Source organism: Puma concolor, chromosome D1, assembly GCF_028749965.1.
Source record: "Puma concolor isolate L17-30 chromosome D1, mPumCon1.1.hap2, whole genome shotgun sequence".
Lineage (NCBI taxonomy): Eukaryota > Metazoa > Chordata > Mammalia > Carnivora > Felidae > Puma > Puma concolor.
In genome coordinates this window covers 76,780,584-76,800,137 of record NC_141676.1, presented here as the reverse complement: position 1 = coordinate 76,800,137, position 19,554 = coordinate 76,780,584, and the positions used below count along the sequence as shown (strand labels likewise).

Genomic DNA, 19,554 nt, shown 5'->3' with positions numbered 1-19,554 from the left:
TTTTTGAGTGAAATAATGAATTCACATAACCCATCAGACTTTGCTAAATTACGTTAATGTAAGTTGAAATGGAGGGCACCATGGATTACTTCCCACTGTGTATATTCCTAATCTATCTGTCCGAGCATGTCACGCAACACACAACATCCTACATTGCCGAAATATGCTTTTCTTTAAAGCTGAACCAGAGAGGTGACTGTATTTTATGTCCCTCAACCATCTTCCTATGTCTAATGTACTCCCCTCCAACTCACCCTTTAACCCGCTGCCTGCTCTGGAGGAATCCCCAGAACTGCCACAGATCACATCTCTCTCCTTCTGAAACTGGACAATACAGTCTAAACTCACAGTGATCTCGTTGTTGCTTACCTGCTCTTAGCCCTTCCCTCTTGGCACTTTGACCAAAGTGAGGCCAAGCCCCTTGCAGCGATCTGAACTTGCTGTGTTCCGTAGGCCTTCGTGCATGCATCCCTTCAACTTGAAGGTATGCCACCCCAAAGCATCACCTCTGTGATGTTTTCCTAATGCATCATCAGAGATGTGGGTGCCCTTTGCTTTATTCTCACACCATATCTTATATGCACCTACTGCTTTTATCACATGGTGTTTCAGCAGGCAGTAGTTTAAGATCATGGGATATGAAAAGAAATGATGTAGGCTTGCAATGTTTAAAGGAAAATATGAAGAATTAGAGAGAAATAAGAGGTCAAAGATATTTTAAAAGATTATGGGCTATGGGTGCTAATGTTATTCTGCACATCCATTGTGAAAACTGGGGCAAGTGATTTATTCTCTCTAAGCTCTAATTCCTTCATTTGAAAAATGAGAATAAGAGTAGTCTCCACTTCCTGGGGTTTTGTGTGTGTGTGTGTGTGTGTGTGTGTGTGTGTGTGTGAAGGTTAAAATAGATAATATAGGTAAAGCACTCAAGACAACATCTGGCAGATACTAAGTGTTCAATGTTAATCGTGACTATTAGCTGCAATTGCAACTGTCCATAAGACAAGAAGGAATGACTGAAAGGCATTGAGTTGAAGAACCTCATCACCTGAGAGTCAGTTGGAAGGTAACTAGGTCTATGAGGGTGGGAAATTAACCCAGGAAAAGGTTAGAAAGTAGGTGATACCACATGGTGATAACCCACGTGAAGGTTCATTTTATGTGTCAACCTGACTGGGCCATAGTTGCCCAAATATTAGGTCAAGCATTATTCTGGGTGTTTCTATGAAGGTGTATTTGGATGAGATTAACATTTAAATGGTAGATGAGCAAACATTTAAATGGTAGACGAGCAAAGCACATCGCCCTCTCCAGTGTGGGTGCGCCACATCCAATCAGTTGAAAGACTCAATAGAACAAAAAGTAAAAGAGAATTCTTCCTGTCTTTGAAGTGGAACATTGACTTTTTTCTGCCTTCAGACTCAAACTCAAACAGAGGCTCTTCCAAAGGCTTTGAGCCCTCTGGACTTTTGTGTCTCCTGGGTCTCTTGCTTGCCGACTCTCCCTGCAGGTCCTGGAAATTGTCAACCCCCATAATCATGTGAGCAAACTCCTTATAATAAGTCTGCTTCTGTCTGCATACACATCCTTATGGTTCTGTTTCGTTGGAGAACTTGGATTAATCCAACCTGCACTCATGCATGGAATGTACCTGAGTGATGGCTAGCGTCTGCAGCACAAAGCTATTCTGTGAAAAGCACTTAACATCACTATGTTTTAGGTTCCCACAGCAGTAGGGAAGCTGGGATGTCTGAACCATGGTCCTTCACACAACTCTGAGTGTTTAAAACGTGGATGTGGGGAGTTTGGCAAATAAGCCTGTCCTGGAATTTTTAGTGTCTATTTGCAGGCCACACATGGAGTGTTTGAGTGTGTGTGTAATGTGGCCCTTTTGTTAACTAAACTTCTTAATAATGACTTTGAAGATAAGAATGCTTACCCTGTATTTCATTCATCAACCATAATATTGGTCGAGTGTCAACAATGCACCAGGCATTGTTCTGGGAAAGGAAGATAAGACAGACCAGTGTCCTGCTCCATGGTACTCACACTCTTGTGAGGAGAAACGTTCTATAACACATCAAAAGTAAACAAAGAAAATGTCCTCTGGTGGTAAGTGATATTAAAATCGGGTCATGTAATAGCATATGACTTTAGCTTGGTGATCAGGGAAGACTTTTCTAAGGAGGTGACAGGAAGAGCCAGCCACGCAAAGGTCAGAAGAAGGCATGTCAGGCAGAGGGAGCCTAGTAAGGAGGCCCTAAGCCAAGGATAAGCTTGGCCTGTTCAAGGAACAGGAAGGCTTATGTGGATGGAGTATAAGTAGGCATGAGGGTGTGTGTGAGATACATCAAAGGAGTTGGAGGCCGGGGGACATAGGTCTAGGCTAAGAAATGTAGATTTTTATGCCAAGTGTGATAGGAAGTCACTGGAGGGTGTTTAACATGGATATTACGTGACCTTGTTTGCATTTTAGAAAAGTCCCACTTGTGGGGCGCCTGGGTGGCTCAGTCGGTTGGGCGACCGACTTTGGCTCCGGTCATGATCGCACGGTCCGTGAGTCTGTGAGTTCGAGCCCCGTGTCAGGCTCTGTGCTGACAGTTCGGAGCCTGGGGCCTGCTTTGAGTTCTGTGTCTCCCTCTCTCTCTGCACCTCCCCAACTCACACTCTCTCTCTCTCTCTCTCTCTCAAAAATAAACATTAAAAAAAATTTTTTTAAAGAAAAAAAAGTCACACTTGCTTCCCTGTGATGAAACCGATCACAGGAGAAAGAGGGGCTTGAAGAGATGATGCATGATGTAGACCAGAGCCTGGTCGAGGAAAAACATGTTTTCCTTTTATTATAAAGGATAAAGACAGAAAAATTTTAAAGGGTACTCAGCTTTGATAATAGTACAGTATCAAGGTTAATTTCCTGACTTGGATAATTACATTGTGTTTATGTCCGAAAGTGACCTTGCTTTTAGGAAACACATTGAAGAGACGTCATGTCTATAACCTACCTCAAATAGTTTAGGGGAACAAAACCCAGAAAAATAAAGAGAAGCCTAAGAAAGCAAATGAGATAAAATGTTTACATTTGGGCAATCTGAGCGAAGGATATATGGGAATTCTTTGTGGGTTTTTTTTCTTTGCAACTTTTACATAAATCTGAAACTGAATTACTCAAAATAAAAAAATATAAGGGCGGTATAAACGGCTGGATAGACAAACAGGGAGTTTAAGTGGCTGTTGCAGAAGGTCATCCATGTTAGAAAGGGCCCTATAGCACCTGGTTAGATTCTGTGACAACCATTCACCTCTGGGAGAATTTACTGGAAAGAGTTGAAAACACCTTTTATGTTCTCTACCTACCTACCTAGGAGAGACGTAAGCTTTTACCTATAGAGGGCCTGGTTCAGTATGCATTTCCTAAGTATTTTTTGCGTTGAAAATAACTTTCTGTCTGGCCAAATGGACTCCTCGCTCGGCCAAATCCCAAGTAAGGTGTATTTCGGGTTACGGTTAATTTTTTCATGAACTTGGTGGAAATGGATTGGCCGCGAATAGTGTTTGGCTCAGGCAACAACCCCCCACGTACCATAAGGTGCTTCTAGCAAGCGTTCAAGCCACCATTAAATAGATGCAGTTGGGGGAAAATCAGGGCCTCCTTACACAAGTTTTTTGGCACTCAATTTCCTGGGCTCAGTATTGAGCTAGAGGAAGCAGGGTGGTGTCTTGGAAAACAAAAACAAAAACAAAAACAAAGTTGGAAGCTCAAAGTCCCGCGTTCTACTGCCGAGTTTCACTACTTACTAGGGGTGTCTCTTGGGATGTCACTCACTGTCTCTGAACCTCAGTTTCTTCAGCTTTAAAAGAGGGATCCTGGGGCGCCTGGGTGGCGCAGTCGGTTAAGCGTCCGACTTCAGCCAGGTCACGATCTCGCGGTCCGTGAGTTCGAGCCCCGCGTCGGGCTCTGGGCTGATGGCTCAGAGCCTGGAGCCTGTTTCCGATTCTGTGTCTCCCTCTCTCTCTGCCCCTCCCCTGTTCATGCTCTGTCTCTCTCTGTCCCAGAAATAAATAAACGTTGAAAAAAAAATTAAAAAAAAAAAAAAAAAAAGAGGGATCCTTAGGGCAATGGGTGGCTTAGTCGGTTAAACTGCCAACTCTTGATTTCGGCTCGGGTCATGATCTCACGGTTGTGAGAGCAAGCCCCGTTTTGGGCTCCGTGCTGAACGCGGAGCCTGCTTGAGATTCGCTCTCTCCCTCTCTCTCTGCCCCTCCCCCACTTGTGCACGCATGCATGCTCTCTCTCTGTCTCTCCAAATAAATAAATAAACATCTTAGTTAAAAAATAGGGATAGTCATTCTGCTTTGCCCTATATGATTCTTGTTGTACAGTGCAACTGTATTCAGTCTTATTGCACGTGCGTTACTGAGGGCCAATTCCGAGGGCCAGGGACACAGCCTCTAATAGACATTTCTAGGGTTGGAACTTTGTGCAGGGAAGTACAAGTCTGAGGCGGACCGAGACACTTTGTGTCCTCTACCTAGAAATCCCGTTGAGTCCAGAAGTGGGTGCTTACAATGCCAAACATCATATAATATACCATTTAAATAAATAGTCTTGCTATTTCTGATTGGTGAAGTAAACCACAATGGTTACATGATTAGATTTGCCTCTTCTCATCAGTGTGTTTAATATCATGTGGACATAGCTTGAAGTGCTGTGCCGTGCCACACTAGTCAGTGCAACCAGGGGAGCCTCAAAGGTGGGACTTGTAAGAATTTATCTACATGCTTTCTTGTGCCTTCGACCCTAACGATTAACTTTCGGCTTACAGCGGTGAGTTACAGTGGTTCTCAGCCTTGGTTGCACATTGGAGAGCCCCTGCAGATTCTGATTTAATTGGTCTGGAGTGCCTGAATAAAAGATGTTTAAAAGGTTCCCCACGTGGCCAAGTCTGAGAAGCGTCGTCCAAGAAGAAAGGGCCTCAATTCACATTCCATGTGGACCTCCGAAGATTCTAGAATCAAAACAATGCACAGGGAAAGGGACCCACTGAATCCCATCCGCAACGAGCAGAAATCCTGGATTTCTGGGTGGGCATCTGTAAGTTTTAGATCTTAACTTTACATTAAGATTACATTAAATTTAAATTCAGATCTTAAATTTACAAAAAAATAAAATAAATTACTCATTATGTAGAAATCAATATTAAGAGGGTGGAGGAAGCATTGCTTTTCGTACCTGACCTTTTATTACTATTTAATCCCTAGCCATATTCCTGGTGTCTCCCACATACAACCCTGAGAAGAACTTGGTGATCTTTGATGGCCTACCTGTGTCCCATCAGCATTGAGAACGCCCTTTTTACAGACTAGCAAGGGCCCCACAAGGCCAGAGCTGGTGTCCTGGATTGGCTTAACCGCTGAGAAGTAAAGGTAGGTCAGACAGGGGGGATCACTGGCTGTCGGGCTTACACTTTCAGGCACCGTCCATTTGTATGTGAAGGTTTCACCCGGCTTAACATGTGCCCCTGGTTTCAGAAATCCTGAGGAGGTAAATGAAAGTTACTCAAAGCCAGAGCCAACGACATTAAACTTGTTGGACTGGGTCTTCCAGCCCTGGGTCTCTCTCTGATGATGTATTTTGTAGAAGGACAGTTGTTCCCACGTGTGTATGCTACCAGGGAGACCACTGCCACAGTCTGATGTTTTATGAGAGAGAAGTTTGGATCAAAGGGTGATCTTCTTCAGAGATTACATTTAGTACCTTCATAGATGTTATTTCTTACTCAAATACTAGGTTTAGCAAATATTAAAAGAGTGACAGTTGCCTATTTCACAATTAAATGTAAATCTATAAAATATCATTGAGCGCCTTTGTATGTGGAATATATTAAAGTTGGCACTACGAGGATATCCCAGAAAGTTAAGCAAGAGACCTCACTTTAAAGAGTTGGAAATCTTGAGGTGCCTGGGTGGCTCAGTAGGTTAAGCGTCTGACTCTTGATTTCGGCTCAGGTCATTATCTCACAGCTTTGTGAGCTGGAGCTGCACCTAGGGCTCTGTGTTGACAGCAGGGAGCCTGCTTGGGATTCTGTCTCCCTCTCTCTCTCTGCCCCCCCCCCGCCTCTCTCTCTCAAAAATAAATAAACACTAAAAAAAGGAAATGCAAAAAAAAAATCTTTAAAAAAATAGAATTTGAAATCTAGAAGGTTGAACTAGAAAATAACCCCACATAATCATAAGATAGAGGAGGTAGGTGAATACTCAAGGTGACAAGGCTGATGAGTGACAGATCTGGGATTCAAACTCAGCACTGTCTGGTTCCCAAGACTTTGCACTCACCCTGCATATTATATTGCTAAATGAACACGTTGAGTCTCTCCAGCTAGACTGAGGTCAGAAACTCTCTGCATATTGTTCAGAGTTTTGCAAAAAGGTGCCCAATAAGTTTGCTAAGTTAAACAATAGAAAATATAGACATTTGGGCTATCACCGGTGTTCTTTCTGGGCGCGCGCGCGCGCGCACGCACACACACACACACACACACACACACACACACACAGTGTTTGTGACCATTTGACCAAGGAAGTGCAGGTACAAGAGATGATGCTCCAGGTGGGGAGAGTGATGATGGGTCTGAGGAGGGGGAATTCTCCCTCCGTTCCTTCCTTCTCTGTTCCCTCCCCATCACCTCACACCTGCTCTGGACTGGGCCTAGCCCCATCATTGGGCACAAAGAAGTATCCCAGAACTCATGATGTCTGTTGCCAGAATGGGGAAGGCTTCCAAAGATATCAGGAGTTTCCCAAGAGCAATATCATGAGTGGAAGATAGTTCCTGCAGCCACTGGGCAGAAACTGCCTTTCTTATATGTAGAATCTCTATTACTTCCTCTGTAATGAGGAGAGGCCATATATGATGGTAGGCATAAAAGACTGGTTTTAATAAATATTTGTCAACAGACACAGAACAAAGACCATGTGTAAGATTTTGAAGACAACCAAACATTGGAAATCATATTTTCTCCTCAGCCTTCACCCACAGAATCCCCCACAACCCGTGGCTAAAAATCTCTCCATCTCAGGGTAGTGGGAGTGACTGTGAACGTAGCCCACGTTGAGATTTATTACATTGCTGAAGGAGAAGGAAAGGCATCAACATCTCCTAAGTGCCTACTGCGGGGCAGACCCTGCCCTGAATTCTCTCCAGCTCGTCCTGAAGCCCTGTGAGGTGAGTGTCACTACCTGCCTCAGTAGGGGAGAAGAACAAAGTTCAGAAAGTTTAAATGATGGCACAAGCTCACAGGGCCGGTAAGGAAAGGGACCAGGACTTGAACCAAATCTACCCACTTCTAAGTCCTCTGTTTACTCATCTTCTTTCCTCCCAGAGGCCAGGCTGAGACTCACCATCTACGTTCGGGGCTGCATCAGAGGCCTTGTCATAGATGACGCCATGAGGCAAAATACTGTAGACTTTGTCGGCTTTGTTGGCAAAGGTCACTAACAGGGTATCACCCACCTCAGCCCTGATGACGGGGCCTGAAAAATATCAAGAGGAGGAGGGAGAAGAGGATGAAAAGAGGCAGAGAGAAGTGAATATAGGCAGGAGAGGAAGAGTCATTCCACGTAGACATATATGCCCCACTAAAGCATCTCCCCCCATTCAAAACATGACAGATGGTTTTATTCTACCAAGAATTCCAAGATGGGCTTCTGCCTCAGAGAGTCTCTTTCTTCGAGTAAAAGTTGCATCAACATACTCCATATACTGAGCCTTCCAATATTTTCCTCCAATTCTGTTGTCCCCTTGTGTGAAGTAGAGCTCGGAGTCACTGTGTAAAGAATAGGAACCTGGCTGAGAGCACATCTCTACATATGCACCAGATGCCTTCATTATGGAGCTCCCTTTGATTGTCCTTAGCTCGTCCACCCACCCAGATATCTCCCCAGGAAAGACGGAACCGTCTTCAACTAAGTTCCCAGGAATAATTAGCCAGCTTTGAAAGTCTCCGGGGGGCTGGATGGTGGTCAAGCTCATTCCTCTCTCAGCCACTGTACTTTCTTCCCCGGAGGTCCAGCAACCGAAGAAAGCACAGGTGAACTCCTTACTTACCGGCGTCAGAGTCCCAGAATGGTGTCCTACAAAGCAAAGAGCTAACTGGTTTCTTTGCAGAGTAAGTATCCCTCTATACCTCTTGCTGATGTCAGTATGAATAGTCTTGCATATAGTAAGCTCTTTCATACCTGGCATGATCAAGGAATGAAGTGTCTAGTTCATCAAATAGCTTCGTTGGTGGAGTTATCGTACGAACGACATACATGAAAAGCCAAATTCCAAATGTGAAATACAGTAACGTACATTCTGACTAGCACTGTCCTAGACACCTTATTTCTGCCAATGGTGCTTTCACTCTTGGAGTCACACAGGCTGACTTTGTCCTCTTTCTCTGCCTCATTCCCTTATCTTGTTCACCCTTATTTTGTAGCCTTTTGCTGCTTCCTTCCTTTCTGTGCCCTTTTGGCATCTTTTCCTTTCCTTTCTTCCCACTGCTGCAACCCCAGTACCTGCCCTCGTCGCCTTATGTTGGCAACATTACACGGAGCTCCGACTGTGCTCTTGGTACCCTCCCTCTTCCATTGGCTCACTCGGAGTTTCCCTTCAACATACACACTACTATAATATTAATCCCCAAGATGGTAATATTCACAGTCATTTACCTGCTCCAGCATCTTCACTCACATGCAAATGCCAATCAAATCAAGTTCAAAAGGATGATAGGCCCTATGCAGTTGAGATCCAGTTTACCCAGTTCTCTTCCTATGGCTCTATGCAAATATTCACTCCAGTCACTTTGATCTAACTAACCCCTGCATCTAAAATATCTCTCTTTCAGGGCGCCTGGGTGGCTCAGCCAGTTAAGCTTCTGACTTTGGCTCAGGTCATGATCTCACAGTTTGTGGGTTCGGTCCCATGTCAGCCTCTGTGCTGAAAGCTCAGAGCCTGCTTTGGATTCTGTGTCTCCCTCTCTCTCTCTGCCCCTCCCTTGCTCTCTCTCTCTCTCTCTCTCTATCAAAAATAAACATTAAAAATAAAATAAAATTTCTCTCTTTACTATTCACTTTCATGAATTCTGTTATTCTTTAGGACCCTGCTTAAGTTCCATTGACTCTGTGAAGGGTTCCCTGGCTATCTTAGTGCTCTCTGAATGCCCAGAGAACTCACTTGTCTGGACAACTCATCTTAATCTTATTTGTAACTTGCAAAGTTACTTCTCTTCTCCTGTGCATGCAGTTTCTTTCCGACCTGAGGGTGGGAACACTGTCTTAGGCACCTCCGTGCAACTCTCCCATAGCTTTTTATGTTGTGCTTTCATATATCACATTAAATATCAGTTAAATATAATTCAATATTTTATATTTTGTAAGGTGCTTCAGAATTCTGGAAGGCTTCTAAGACAGAATTCTTAGTGCTAATTCTCATTCTGTTTATGGAGAAATACTGGTCAAAAGAGAGTTTTGATATCGAACACGTTCATAAATGATTCACACAAATTCTTTAGGCTGGGGTCAGGTGCGTTGGTTTGGTGGAAGAATGAATGAATGAATGAATGAGTGAGTGAAAATTACAATGAAAGAAACAAAGGGTGTCTTATCAATCAGAAAGAAAATTTTAAAAACATTCCCTCGAACATAAAAGAGATCATAGGGTAATAAAAATCATTCCTGTATCATACCATATATTTTAAATGCTTTCACAGACACCATTACACAGAATTCTATAATAACAAGTCACAGGAGTCCACATCCACTTAATGAATTGTTAGATTCAATTTGAAAAATACTACATGCTCTGGGAGCGAAAATGATTACTAATGACTCAGGAGTCAGGGAAGACTTCACTTAGGAAGTATTTACATTAGAATTTGAAGAAAAAGTAACATTTTGCTGGATAGGTAGGACAAGCACATTCTGGGTAGAGAAGTCATAACCTATCAGGCTGTCCTTGAACCAAAAAGGATAACTTTCCTTGGCCAGTTCACCTCCAGTGAGAGAGGGTCCTGTCTTCTTCTCTCTTCAAAACTCTCTCTTCCATATGTGCAGAGGCCTTATTCTATTCTCTGTCAGCTTAGTACTTCTTATGGCACTTAGCATTGCAGTTTGCACACAGTAGGTGCTCAAGAAATGCTTCATGAATGAATGAATGAACCTAGTGCTTTGATTTAGCCAGCAAATCATGAAACAATAAATACTCTGCCAATTCTCAGCAATATGTACATTACGAGGCTCAGAACTCCTTACGTGGTGTCATGACGCCATCCATGCATATGTGCTCATAGGAGAAGGGCTGTGTATATAAATGAGGTCACAGGGAAAAGTCTAACAGGTGCCTCTCTTATGAGAGTCTTAGAAACGCCAGCAAAGAGAGCTTACCTGCCGGAGGCATTTAGGGGAAGACCACTGAATTTGTTATAGCCTTGAGGAGCATAATCCCAAAGAATTTTTTCAGCTGCTATAAAGTAGCGCCTCTGTTGACCCGTCATCCTGGGATGAGAAATACCACCTTTGCAGTTACCAACATTGTACTGCCCCAGCATGCCAGCTGCAGAACAGAGGAAAACCACAAGCCGGGGTATAAATGCTCACATAAGAAATCAGACAGGAAAAGACTGATAGCTTTGACTTCATAAACATTTAAAACTGTTGTACAGAAAATAGGACCTTAACAAAGTTAAAAGTAAAGGGTACATGGTGGGCTGGGAGATATTTTAATGCATAGGATGACAGATCAATATGTAAATATATTTGACAAATGAGAAAGAAAAAAGTAAATATCCTAATGGAAAGTGGGCCAGGGACATCAACATATTATTCACAAAATCTCTGTAAATACTATCTAACTATAAGCACATGAAAAAAAAGTTCAACCTGAATAGTAATCAAGTGTCACTCTTGTTCATTTATCAGATTGGTAAAGATTAGAAAAATTAATAATTCTCAGTGTTGGCAGATGAATGGGGGGAGGGGAATCTTCACACACTAAGGGTGAAGAATAAAAGAGAATTTGGCAATGCATGTCTGTCCATAGCTTTAAGAGAGAAATCACTTTTGCCCAAGAATTCTAAGTGTAAGCGTTTTCCTAAAGATATGTCAGACAAAGGTGTAATATATCTATAAATTCCCGGTTTTTAGTATAGTTTATAAAAACGAAAAAGGGGGGATTCAAATGTTAAGCATTGGGGTACTGGTTAGGTAAATTGTAATTTCCCTTGAAAGGACACAGGGAGGATATACAATGATGAAGTAGGTCTCTATTGACTGACATAGAAATATATTTCTGTTACATTAATAAGTGGGAAAAGTAAGATAAAGGACAGTGTTAATAGATTAATTTCATTTTATAAATAACATGCATTTATGTATAAAAGTCTAGAAAATAGGGAGAATATTCCTCAAAATGTGATACCGTTATCCTAAGACAGGATTACTGTTATTAAAAATTAAATGTGGGGCGCCTGGGTGGCGCAGTCGGTTAAGCGTCCGACTTCAGCCGGGTCACGATCTCGCAGTCCGTGAGTTCGAGCCCCGCGTCAGGCTCTGGGCTGATGGCTCAGAGACTGTAGCCTGTTTCCGATTCTGTGTCTCCCTCTCTCTCTGCCCCTCCCCCGTTCATGCTCTGTCTCTCTCTGTCCCAAAAATAAATAAAAAACGTTGAAAAAAAAATTAAAAAAAAAAATTAAATGTATTTTCTGGAGCACCTGGGTGGCTCAGTCGGTTGAATGCTTGACTCTTGATTTCAGCTCAGGTCATGATCTCCTGGTTTGTGAGATGGAGCCTTGCCTCGGGCTCTGTGCAGACAGCACAGAGCCTCCTGCTTAGGATTTTCTCTCTCCTCTCTCTCTGCCCCTCCCCCACTGTTCTCTCTCTCCCTTTCTCTTTCTCTCTTTCTCCCTCTATCAAAATAAGTAAATAAACTTTTAAAAAATTAAATGTAGGGGCGCCTGGGTGGCTCAGTCGGTTGACCGTCCAACTTCAGCTCGGGTCATGATCTCAAAGTCTGTGAGTTCAAGCCCCGCGTTGGGCTCTGTGCTGACAGCTCGATGCCCGGAGCCTGTTTCAGATTCTGTGTCTCCCTCTCTCTGACCCTCCCCCGTTCATGCTCTGTCTCTCTCTGTCTCAAAAATAAATAAACGTTAAAAAAATTTTTTTAAATAAGTAAAAAATAAAATAAAAAATTAAATGTATTTTCTAATTTTTTATAATAACTTTTTTTTTTTTTTGGGGGATTTGGACAATTTAGAAAATATCATATTTCAGTAATGTACAAACACCAGTTTATGTCCACAACCACTGGCCAAGCTTAGTAATCTTATTAGTCTCAAATGGCTGCTAATACCTTGATTTTACAATTAGTTTCTCCCCAGATATAACATTTAAGAATAGGCATCTTGTGGTAAGAACTCTTAATATCTACCTTCTTAGGAAATTTCGATTACAGTATTGACCATAGTCACCATGCTGTACATTAGGTCTCCAGAACTCATTCATCTTGCATAACTGAAACTTTGTACTCTTTGAGATCTTAAGTATTCCTAACACACACACACACACACACACACACACACACACACAGCTAACTATGCGTGGTCATGGATATATTAACTAGCTTGAGTATGGTGATCAGTTCACAATGTATGCATATATCAAAACATCAAGCTGCACATCTTAAATATATACCATTCCATGGGGCGCCTGGGTGGCGCAGTCGGTTAAGCGTCCGACTTCAGCCAGGTCACGATCTCGCGGTCTGTGAGTTCGAGCCCCACATCGGGCTCTGGGCTGATGGCTCAGAGCCTGGAGCCTGTTTCGGATTCTGTGTCTCCCTCTCTCTCTGCCCCTCCCCCGTTCATGCTCTGTCTCTCTCTGTCCCAAAAATAAATAAACATTGAAAAAAAAAAATTTAAAAAAAAAAAAAAAAAAAAATATACCATTCCTATGTGTCAACTATGCCTCAATGAAACTGAGAGGATATAAGAATAGCAATCTTGTCTTCATAATCTGTGTCTTCCCAGAACAGTATCTGGCACATACTAACTGATTAATTCTGTATTTGTTGAATTGAATTGAATTGGAATAATCCAGCTGACTAATGCTAAGATTAGCTGCTTGAGGCTGACAGCAGCAAGATAAGGTGGACGGGAACAAGAATATGTCCTCAAAGCCTGCCCTGGAGAGTCTCATCCCTGTACCGTACCTGCTGGTGACTGTGTATAGTTCGTCAATAATTACACATTATTTCTTCTGTGTCTCTTCCAGTGACACTTTTCTTTTCTATTCTGTTTTCACTCTCTTAGGCCAGACCTTTTCTATGTCGTAACTCTATTGTTACCATGCTTGTTAACTAACATCCAGGGGCCAGAATCTCTCCACCAAATCCTTTCTGTGCACAGGTACCATATTTATCTTCCTAAATTGCTGCACTGATTATGTCACTGATGTGCCAAAGGATCTGGAAGCACTCACTGTGGCCTTCCAGACACAGCCCTGCTTCCTTCAGTTTCCCATTCAAAGCTCCTCCCACTGGGCTCTGCCTCCGTGGGCTTCTCTCCTGTCACTCCTCTGGCATAAGCCTGTGGTCCAGGTGAATAGAGACCGATTCTATGTGGTCCCAAGGGACCAAGACTAAGTCATTATCCAGGTATTAAAGTCAAAAAAATATTCTATCATGTACCTATGCTAGGATTTAGCAAGTATCATTGGATCTTGTCTCAGTATAAGGAAGAACATTCTAACAGAGTGGCCCAGAGATGAAATGGGCTGCTACGATTACTTAAAAGAGAAGTCCCAAAAGAAATTCAAGAATTGGATGGTGGATGGGTCCAGATTATCTATACACTTCTTTCCGATGGTAAAATGTTATCATTTGATGTAGAGTTGCTCATATAGAACATGTATTTTCCTGGTTCGTGTTGCTCCCTCTACTTGGAAAGCCTTCCTCCCCTTCTTCATCTGTTCAATTCCTGCCCATATTTCAAGACTCAGACTAGAAGCCAACTCGTCAGGAAGTCTCTCTGATTGTTCCAGAGAATTGACTGTTGTGCACAAAGAACCTTTATTTTTCTCCCTCAAAAATTTTTTCATTTTGTAAATGTCTAAGTCTAGCTACTAGACTGTAGGCTCCTTGAAAGTCTTACCATTTCTTGCATTCACCTCCCACCTGTCTCCCAGAGAGGTGATCACTAAATACCTGGTGACAGGATGGCAAATAAATGAGCACGTGCATTCCTATGTATTCAATATTGAATTAGATGTAATACAAGAATCTGTCTAGCAGCAGGCACTGAGTGAACACCATTGACTGTGTGGTACAGTTGTACAACTCTCAGCATCTACACGCTGGTCCTTGTCCTTTTTACCTTGCAGGTGATCACTAACTTGGCAGGTTATCATCCACTTCCCAGGATTCTCGACTATCATTTCCGTTGTCAGGAAAGTGGCTGGGAACAGGTTGACGACATCAGTCCGATGCCCTCTGCTGACGAAGGTGTTACCATAAAAATAGATGGAATGGATGTCGATCTCATTCCCCATCCCGAATAGGTGCCAGGACACCGATTCACCAACACACATATCAGGCTCCGGGAAGTTTCCAAAGAGGTATCCATTGAGGGCTGAAACACAGAAGCACACTGGTGGGAGAGACTCCCCTGTAGAGGCGAGCAGGGCCAGAAACAATGGTAACACATGCGCCGGCACAGCTGAAGAGTTAGCACTGGTCATCGGTTGCAAGGTTTTTGTGCAGAAAAGCGCGGCTCCTTTCACATAGTCCCAGAAAGGAATGAAAGGTATTAGGTTTTTCAAGAGAAAAGCACTCAGCAAAAGTGGAGATGAGCACACGTGGAAACAGCCTTGGAGCTGCTATGTGAACACAGCACCCAGGTCAGGAGTAAACGGAGCGCTGCTCAGACTTTCAGGATGGCTCCGCCATCTCCTGCCGAGATCCTTCCTTTTCATACCTGACTTCCCTACAGGGCTCTGTTTCCTGAAACTCTGCCTTACTCATTTCACAGCTGTCAGGACCTGGCAGAAAAGCTGGCACCTAGTAGCTACTTAACTTGAGTAACCAAAGCTTGCAACAAGAAGGAAAAGAAAAGGAGCTGACTAGAAGGGACCTATAAGACTTGTTACTTTAACGGGGCGCCTGGGTGGCGCAGTCGGTTAAGCGTCCGACTTCAGCCAGGTCACGATCTCGCGGTCCGGGAGTTCGAGCCCCGCGTCGGGCTCTGGGCCGATGGCTCAGAGCCTGGAGCCTGTTTCCGATTCTGTGTCTCCCTCTCTCTCTGCCCCTCCCCCGTTCATGCTCTGTCTCTCTCTGTCCCAAAAATAAAAAAAAAAAAAAGAAAAAAACGTTGAAAAAAAATATAAAGTTTTGTTACTTTAAAATGAGGGAGAAAAGCCAGTGTTTTTACTAGGTCTTGCTGGGGCAGAATCTTACTGGTTGAGCTGACACTGGAAGTCCAAGATCCACTCTTTCAAATCATCTGAATGGCAGCAAGGACTTGACCAAGAGCGGAAGAAAACTTGATTCAGGGTTTTAAAGGGTCATAACATCACTTCTTCTTCTTCTTCTTCTTCTTCTTCTTCTTTTAGGAATTTTTTATTTTTTAAGGGTTTATTCATTTATTCTGAGAGAAAGAGAGTGAGGGAGAGAGAGAGAGAGCAAGCAGGGGAGGGGCAGAGAGAGAGAACCCCATGAACTGTGAGATCATGACCTGAGTCACAATCAAGAGTCAGACGCTCAACCGACTGAGCCACCCAGGCGTCCCTCACAACATCACTTCCTAAATTCAAACTGAGTTAAGAAGCAGCTGTTACTAAGATAATGATGATTAAGGCAGCACAATTGATTCTGAATAATTTTAGTAAATTTAAATAAATGTTTCAATAAATCTTATATTGGTTAAGCATTTTTTTGTTGTTTTTAAAAATTTTCTGTTTTCTATCATTGGGTCTCCTTTACCAGCTCCAAGAAGGATTGTTTGTTTACAAACACCTACTTCTGCACACAGGACGGATTTTATTTTAAATATAGTCTGTATTTGCTTATGTGGTTCATTCTCTTTTGTTGGACATTTTCATCTGAAAGAGTAAGAATTATGTGGACAGCTGAGTCGTAAACCATCACGGTTAGTAGTTTTCAGCAAGATTTGAGATCATCGCTACCATTTTGTAAGGAATAGGGGTACAAGTTGACTGGACACAGCAATGATTTGAATTTAAGTCTTTGTTTATTCCATCCTTCGTTTCTTTCGCTGCCTCCCTCCCTTCTCTCCATTACTTCTTCCTTCCTAAAATATTTGCCCAACATCCACATCACGCAAGGTGGCTGAAATACCACTAGGAAGAAAAGAGAGGGTGTCTGATGCAGTGGAAACAGTCAGAATAGGGACACTCACACTTCTGCACACTTTGGAATCAAACACAACCAAACTAAAATTTATTTGCTATGGGACTTCTCTCTCAGGTTCTGTCAGGCAACTCTGGCACTAATCACCACTTTGACCTCAGGCAAGTCATTGATGGTCCCTTGACCTCAGTTTCTTCATCTGTAAAATGGGGGAGGTCAGATGGTCTTCAGCTCCTTCCCTCTCTCCTATGATTTTATGACTACATTGATGCTGCCTTGGTTAGGATGACTCTGGGAGACAGACAAGCAAATATGGAGGAAATTTATCAATGAATGACATGGAGAGTTTGTTTACATTGAAGATGTTCTTTCTGTTCACTAGAACTCTCTGGGAAAACAGTAGAATGAGACTACTTAATAATCCTCAAGTCCTAAAATTCTGTATTAAGCCACTGCTCTGCAAAACAGAAATGGGTACGTGTTCTTTCTCAATGGACAGGGTAACTATAGAAATTCATTATTTTCAACAAATACAGGGTCTGGCACATCATGAATGCTCCATAGATGTTGACTGAAAGGATGTCTGGGAAACATAACAGATTCAGCAGTGTGTATTTAAACAGAGCATATAGCATAGTTCTTGAACTTGGCAGCCACTCAGAAAATGTTTACTGGATAAATGCAAAAGGTTTCAAACCACAGGATTGTTATATGATGATGATTCATTCTCCTTTCTCCCATCAGTATAAACCCATCCATCCTCTCTAGGCTCACCTCCTGATTCTTTCCTAATTAGAACATTAATCCTTCCATTTTCTATATCATAGCTTTGTCATACCCAATTTAGCTTATAACTATCGCTTTCTCCCTTCTCAGATTGTTTTAGGATCTGACATGTATTGTGTTTCATATCACTTTCTAATCACTCTTATCCCTGAGCTATAAATCCTAGAAAACCAGGTTAGACACTTCTGTGTTTTTGCATCCCTCATAGTATCAGATACACAAAAGGCATTTGGTACATATGTGACAACACGGGAAATACTCACCATGCATTTTGTTACTTCTTCGGAAAACAGCATCTTTTTTGTCAACTGAATCGGGGTCAGTGCAGAAATGTCTGATATTTTCATCAAGGTACCAGCTTTGGTTCTCATCCACCAGAGTAAACATTATAATGAACTCTCGGTCCACATCTGTCCTTGTTCCTGAATATTTATTCAGGATACCTATCGGGGACGTTTAAAAGAGTAGAGAAAAAAGTTCAAAGTGGATTAGATCAAGTTGAGTTTTGTTTCTTGCCAATGGTACCAGGTAAGTGTAAAGGTTCATCAAGATTTACATGTACAGGAGTAACCACAACATGAAAGCAGGCAAAGGATTTTAATAGAAATGACAGAGCTGAAGAGAAAAGTCATAAAACAGAAGTCTTCACAACCAGAGACTTGAAAATCTTGCTCCTAAAGGGAGTCAGCTTTACTGACAGCAATAGGGAACAAAATCACAAAATGATCAAGCAGTTGAAATAACAAAACAAAAGCCCCCATGGTCATTGGGCTACATTTTTTCACCTGCCTATGTGTGGTGTCAGGGTGGCCTGAATGGCTCTCAATAGGGAATGTCCCTGTTGTTTGAAAAAGAAAAGCATGCAAGTTTCAGAATGCTATGATGCTTGAAGTCTGCATTATTGCCCCTGCTGTGGCATCGGATTGACCTTCTATGTTAGAAGAATTTCCTGAATCCTACAGAAAGCTTGGAAGAAAAGGCACATTCCATACGCAGCAAGGCAGGTGGGCAAAACAAGACCTGAAATTTAGATACACTTTTCAACACCTCTGGGAATAGGCTTCTGTGTGTGTGTGTGTGTGTGTGTGTGTGTGTGTGTGTGTTGGAGGGGGCTCTCTTTACCTTCCTTGCACACTAGCAGTGGGCCAATTAACCCAGAGCAGATGTCCTTAGGAGCGTCGATGTGCGAATGGTACACCCAGGTCAGGCAGTTGGCATCCGCTGGAGCAGGGGCATATTCTTCTCTCACTGGCCAGACATAGGTGTAGTTTTTGCCAGGAGGAACCATATCATCATCCTTATTCCTTCCAGATGTTCCATCTGGGTATAGAGCTCCTTCCAAGAAAAGATAAAACGTACTTAAAATACAGAGATCACATGCTATAGTGGACGGGGCCGGAGCTTTGGAATCAAACACATATGAATTAAACTGTATTTCCTGTGGGATTGAGGCAAGTTACTTAAATTCTCAGTGCCTTGGTTTCCTATCAGGAAAGCTAGAATGGGGATATCGACCCCATAGGAATGTGAAAACTAGGTGACACAATGTACACAAAGCAACAAAACAAAACCAGACGCTCAATAAATGTTCATAAGGACCCCTTCTGATGGTCCTCTTGTACCAATCAGGAAGATTTGAATCCACTCCATTTAACATCACCGCAAGAAGGAAAGGAGAAAGGGCAGAAGAAATAATGAAATTCTTGGGCACTTATTACTGATTCAGCACTTGTTTGGGGTCTCATAAAAGATAGGAAGGAAGAGTAAGACATTCATCTTTCCTCCAGAGAGCCTACGGTTCTGTTTAGCAGACCAGAATAGGAATCGTTATCATATAGGACAACTGGAGAGTAAAATAGAGTGATGTGTTGAATGAAATTTTGGGCTCAGCTAGGTGGGGGTGGGGGTCTACCACAGAGCGGGTAGGGGCAAATGGGCACGGCATTCCCTTCCTCTGTTATATAAACTGAGATGGCACAAGATTTTTCAATGAAGGCAAGTCCACTGCTAAAACTAGTTTGATAACCACCTGGATAGCAGGTAGGGGCCTGGAAGGACGGGGAAGAACTGGACGGCACTGAGAAGAAGGCTGGAAGGTGAAGGGCCCAGAAGGACATGGGTGTGGACACACTCCAAGTTCATTCTTCATTCTTTCATTTGTTCACCAATTCATTCAACAAACTTGCAATCCTGAACTCGCTGGACTAGGTCAGTTTTCTAAAATGCATTCACATAAAGAGAAGGGCGGAATAGCCAGTGATTAAGTTCACAGCCATTGAAGCTAGACTGCCTGAAAACAAATCTCATCTCTCTCACTTCTTAGCTGTGATTTAGGCAATTTCCTTCTCTTCTATGAATCTTAGCTTCTTATT

The 19,554-nt window shown here is 42.6% G+C and overlaps 1 protein-coding gene across 1 annotated transcript in view; it reads right to left on the bottom strand.

The window, feature by feature from the left end:
* Nucleotides 1–19,554, bottom strand: part of HEPHL1 (hephaestin like 1) — an 83,949-nt gene that overhangs the window by 43,220 nt on the left and 21,175 nt on the right. Inside the window, exons 3-9 of the mRNA XM_025928538.2 lie at nt 18,305–18,517; nt 17,446–17,625; nt 14,406–14,660; nt 10,423–10,591; nt 7,684–7,823; nt 7,399–7,530; nt 5,323–5,534 (exon numbers count right to left, since the gene is read on the bottom strand). Of these exons, the coding sequence (XP_025784323.1) occupies nt 5,323–5,534; nt 7,399–7,530; nt 7,684–7,823; nt 10,423–10,591; nt 14,406–14,660; nt 17,446–17,625; nt 18,305–18,517 (1,301 nt within the window). The remainder of the gene's footprint in view (nt 1–5,322; nt 5,535–7,398; nt 7,531–7,683; nt 7,824–10,422; nt 10,592–14,405; nt 14,661–17,445; nt 17,626–18,304; nt 18,518–19,554) is intronic.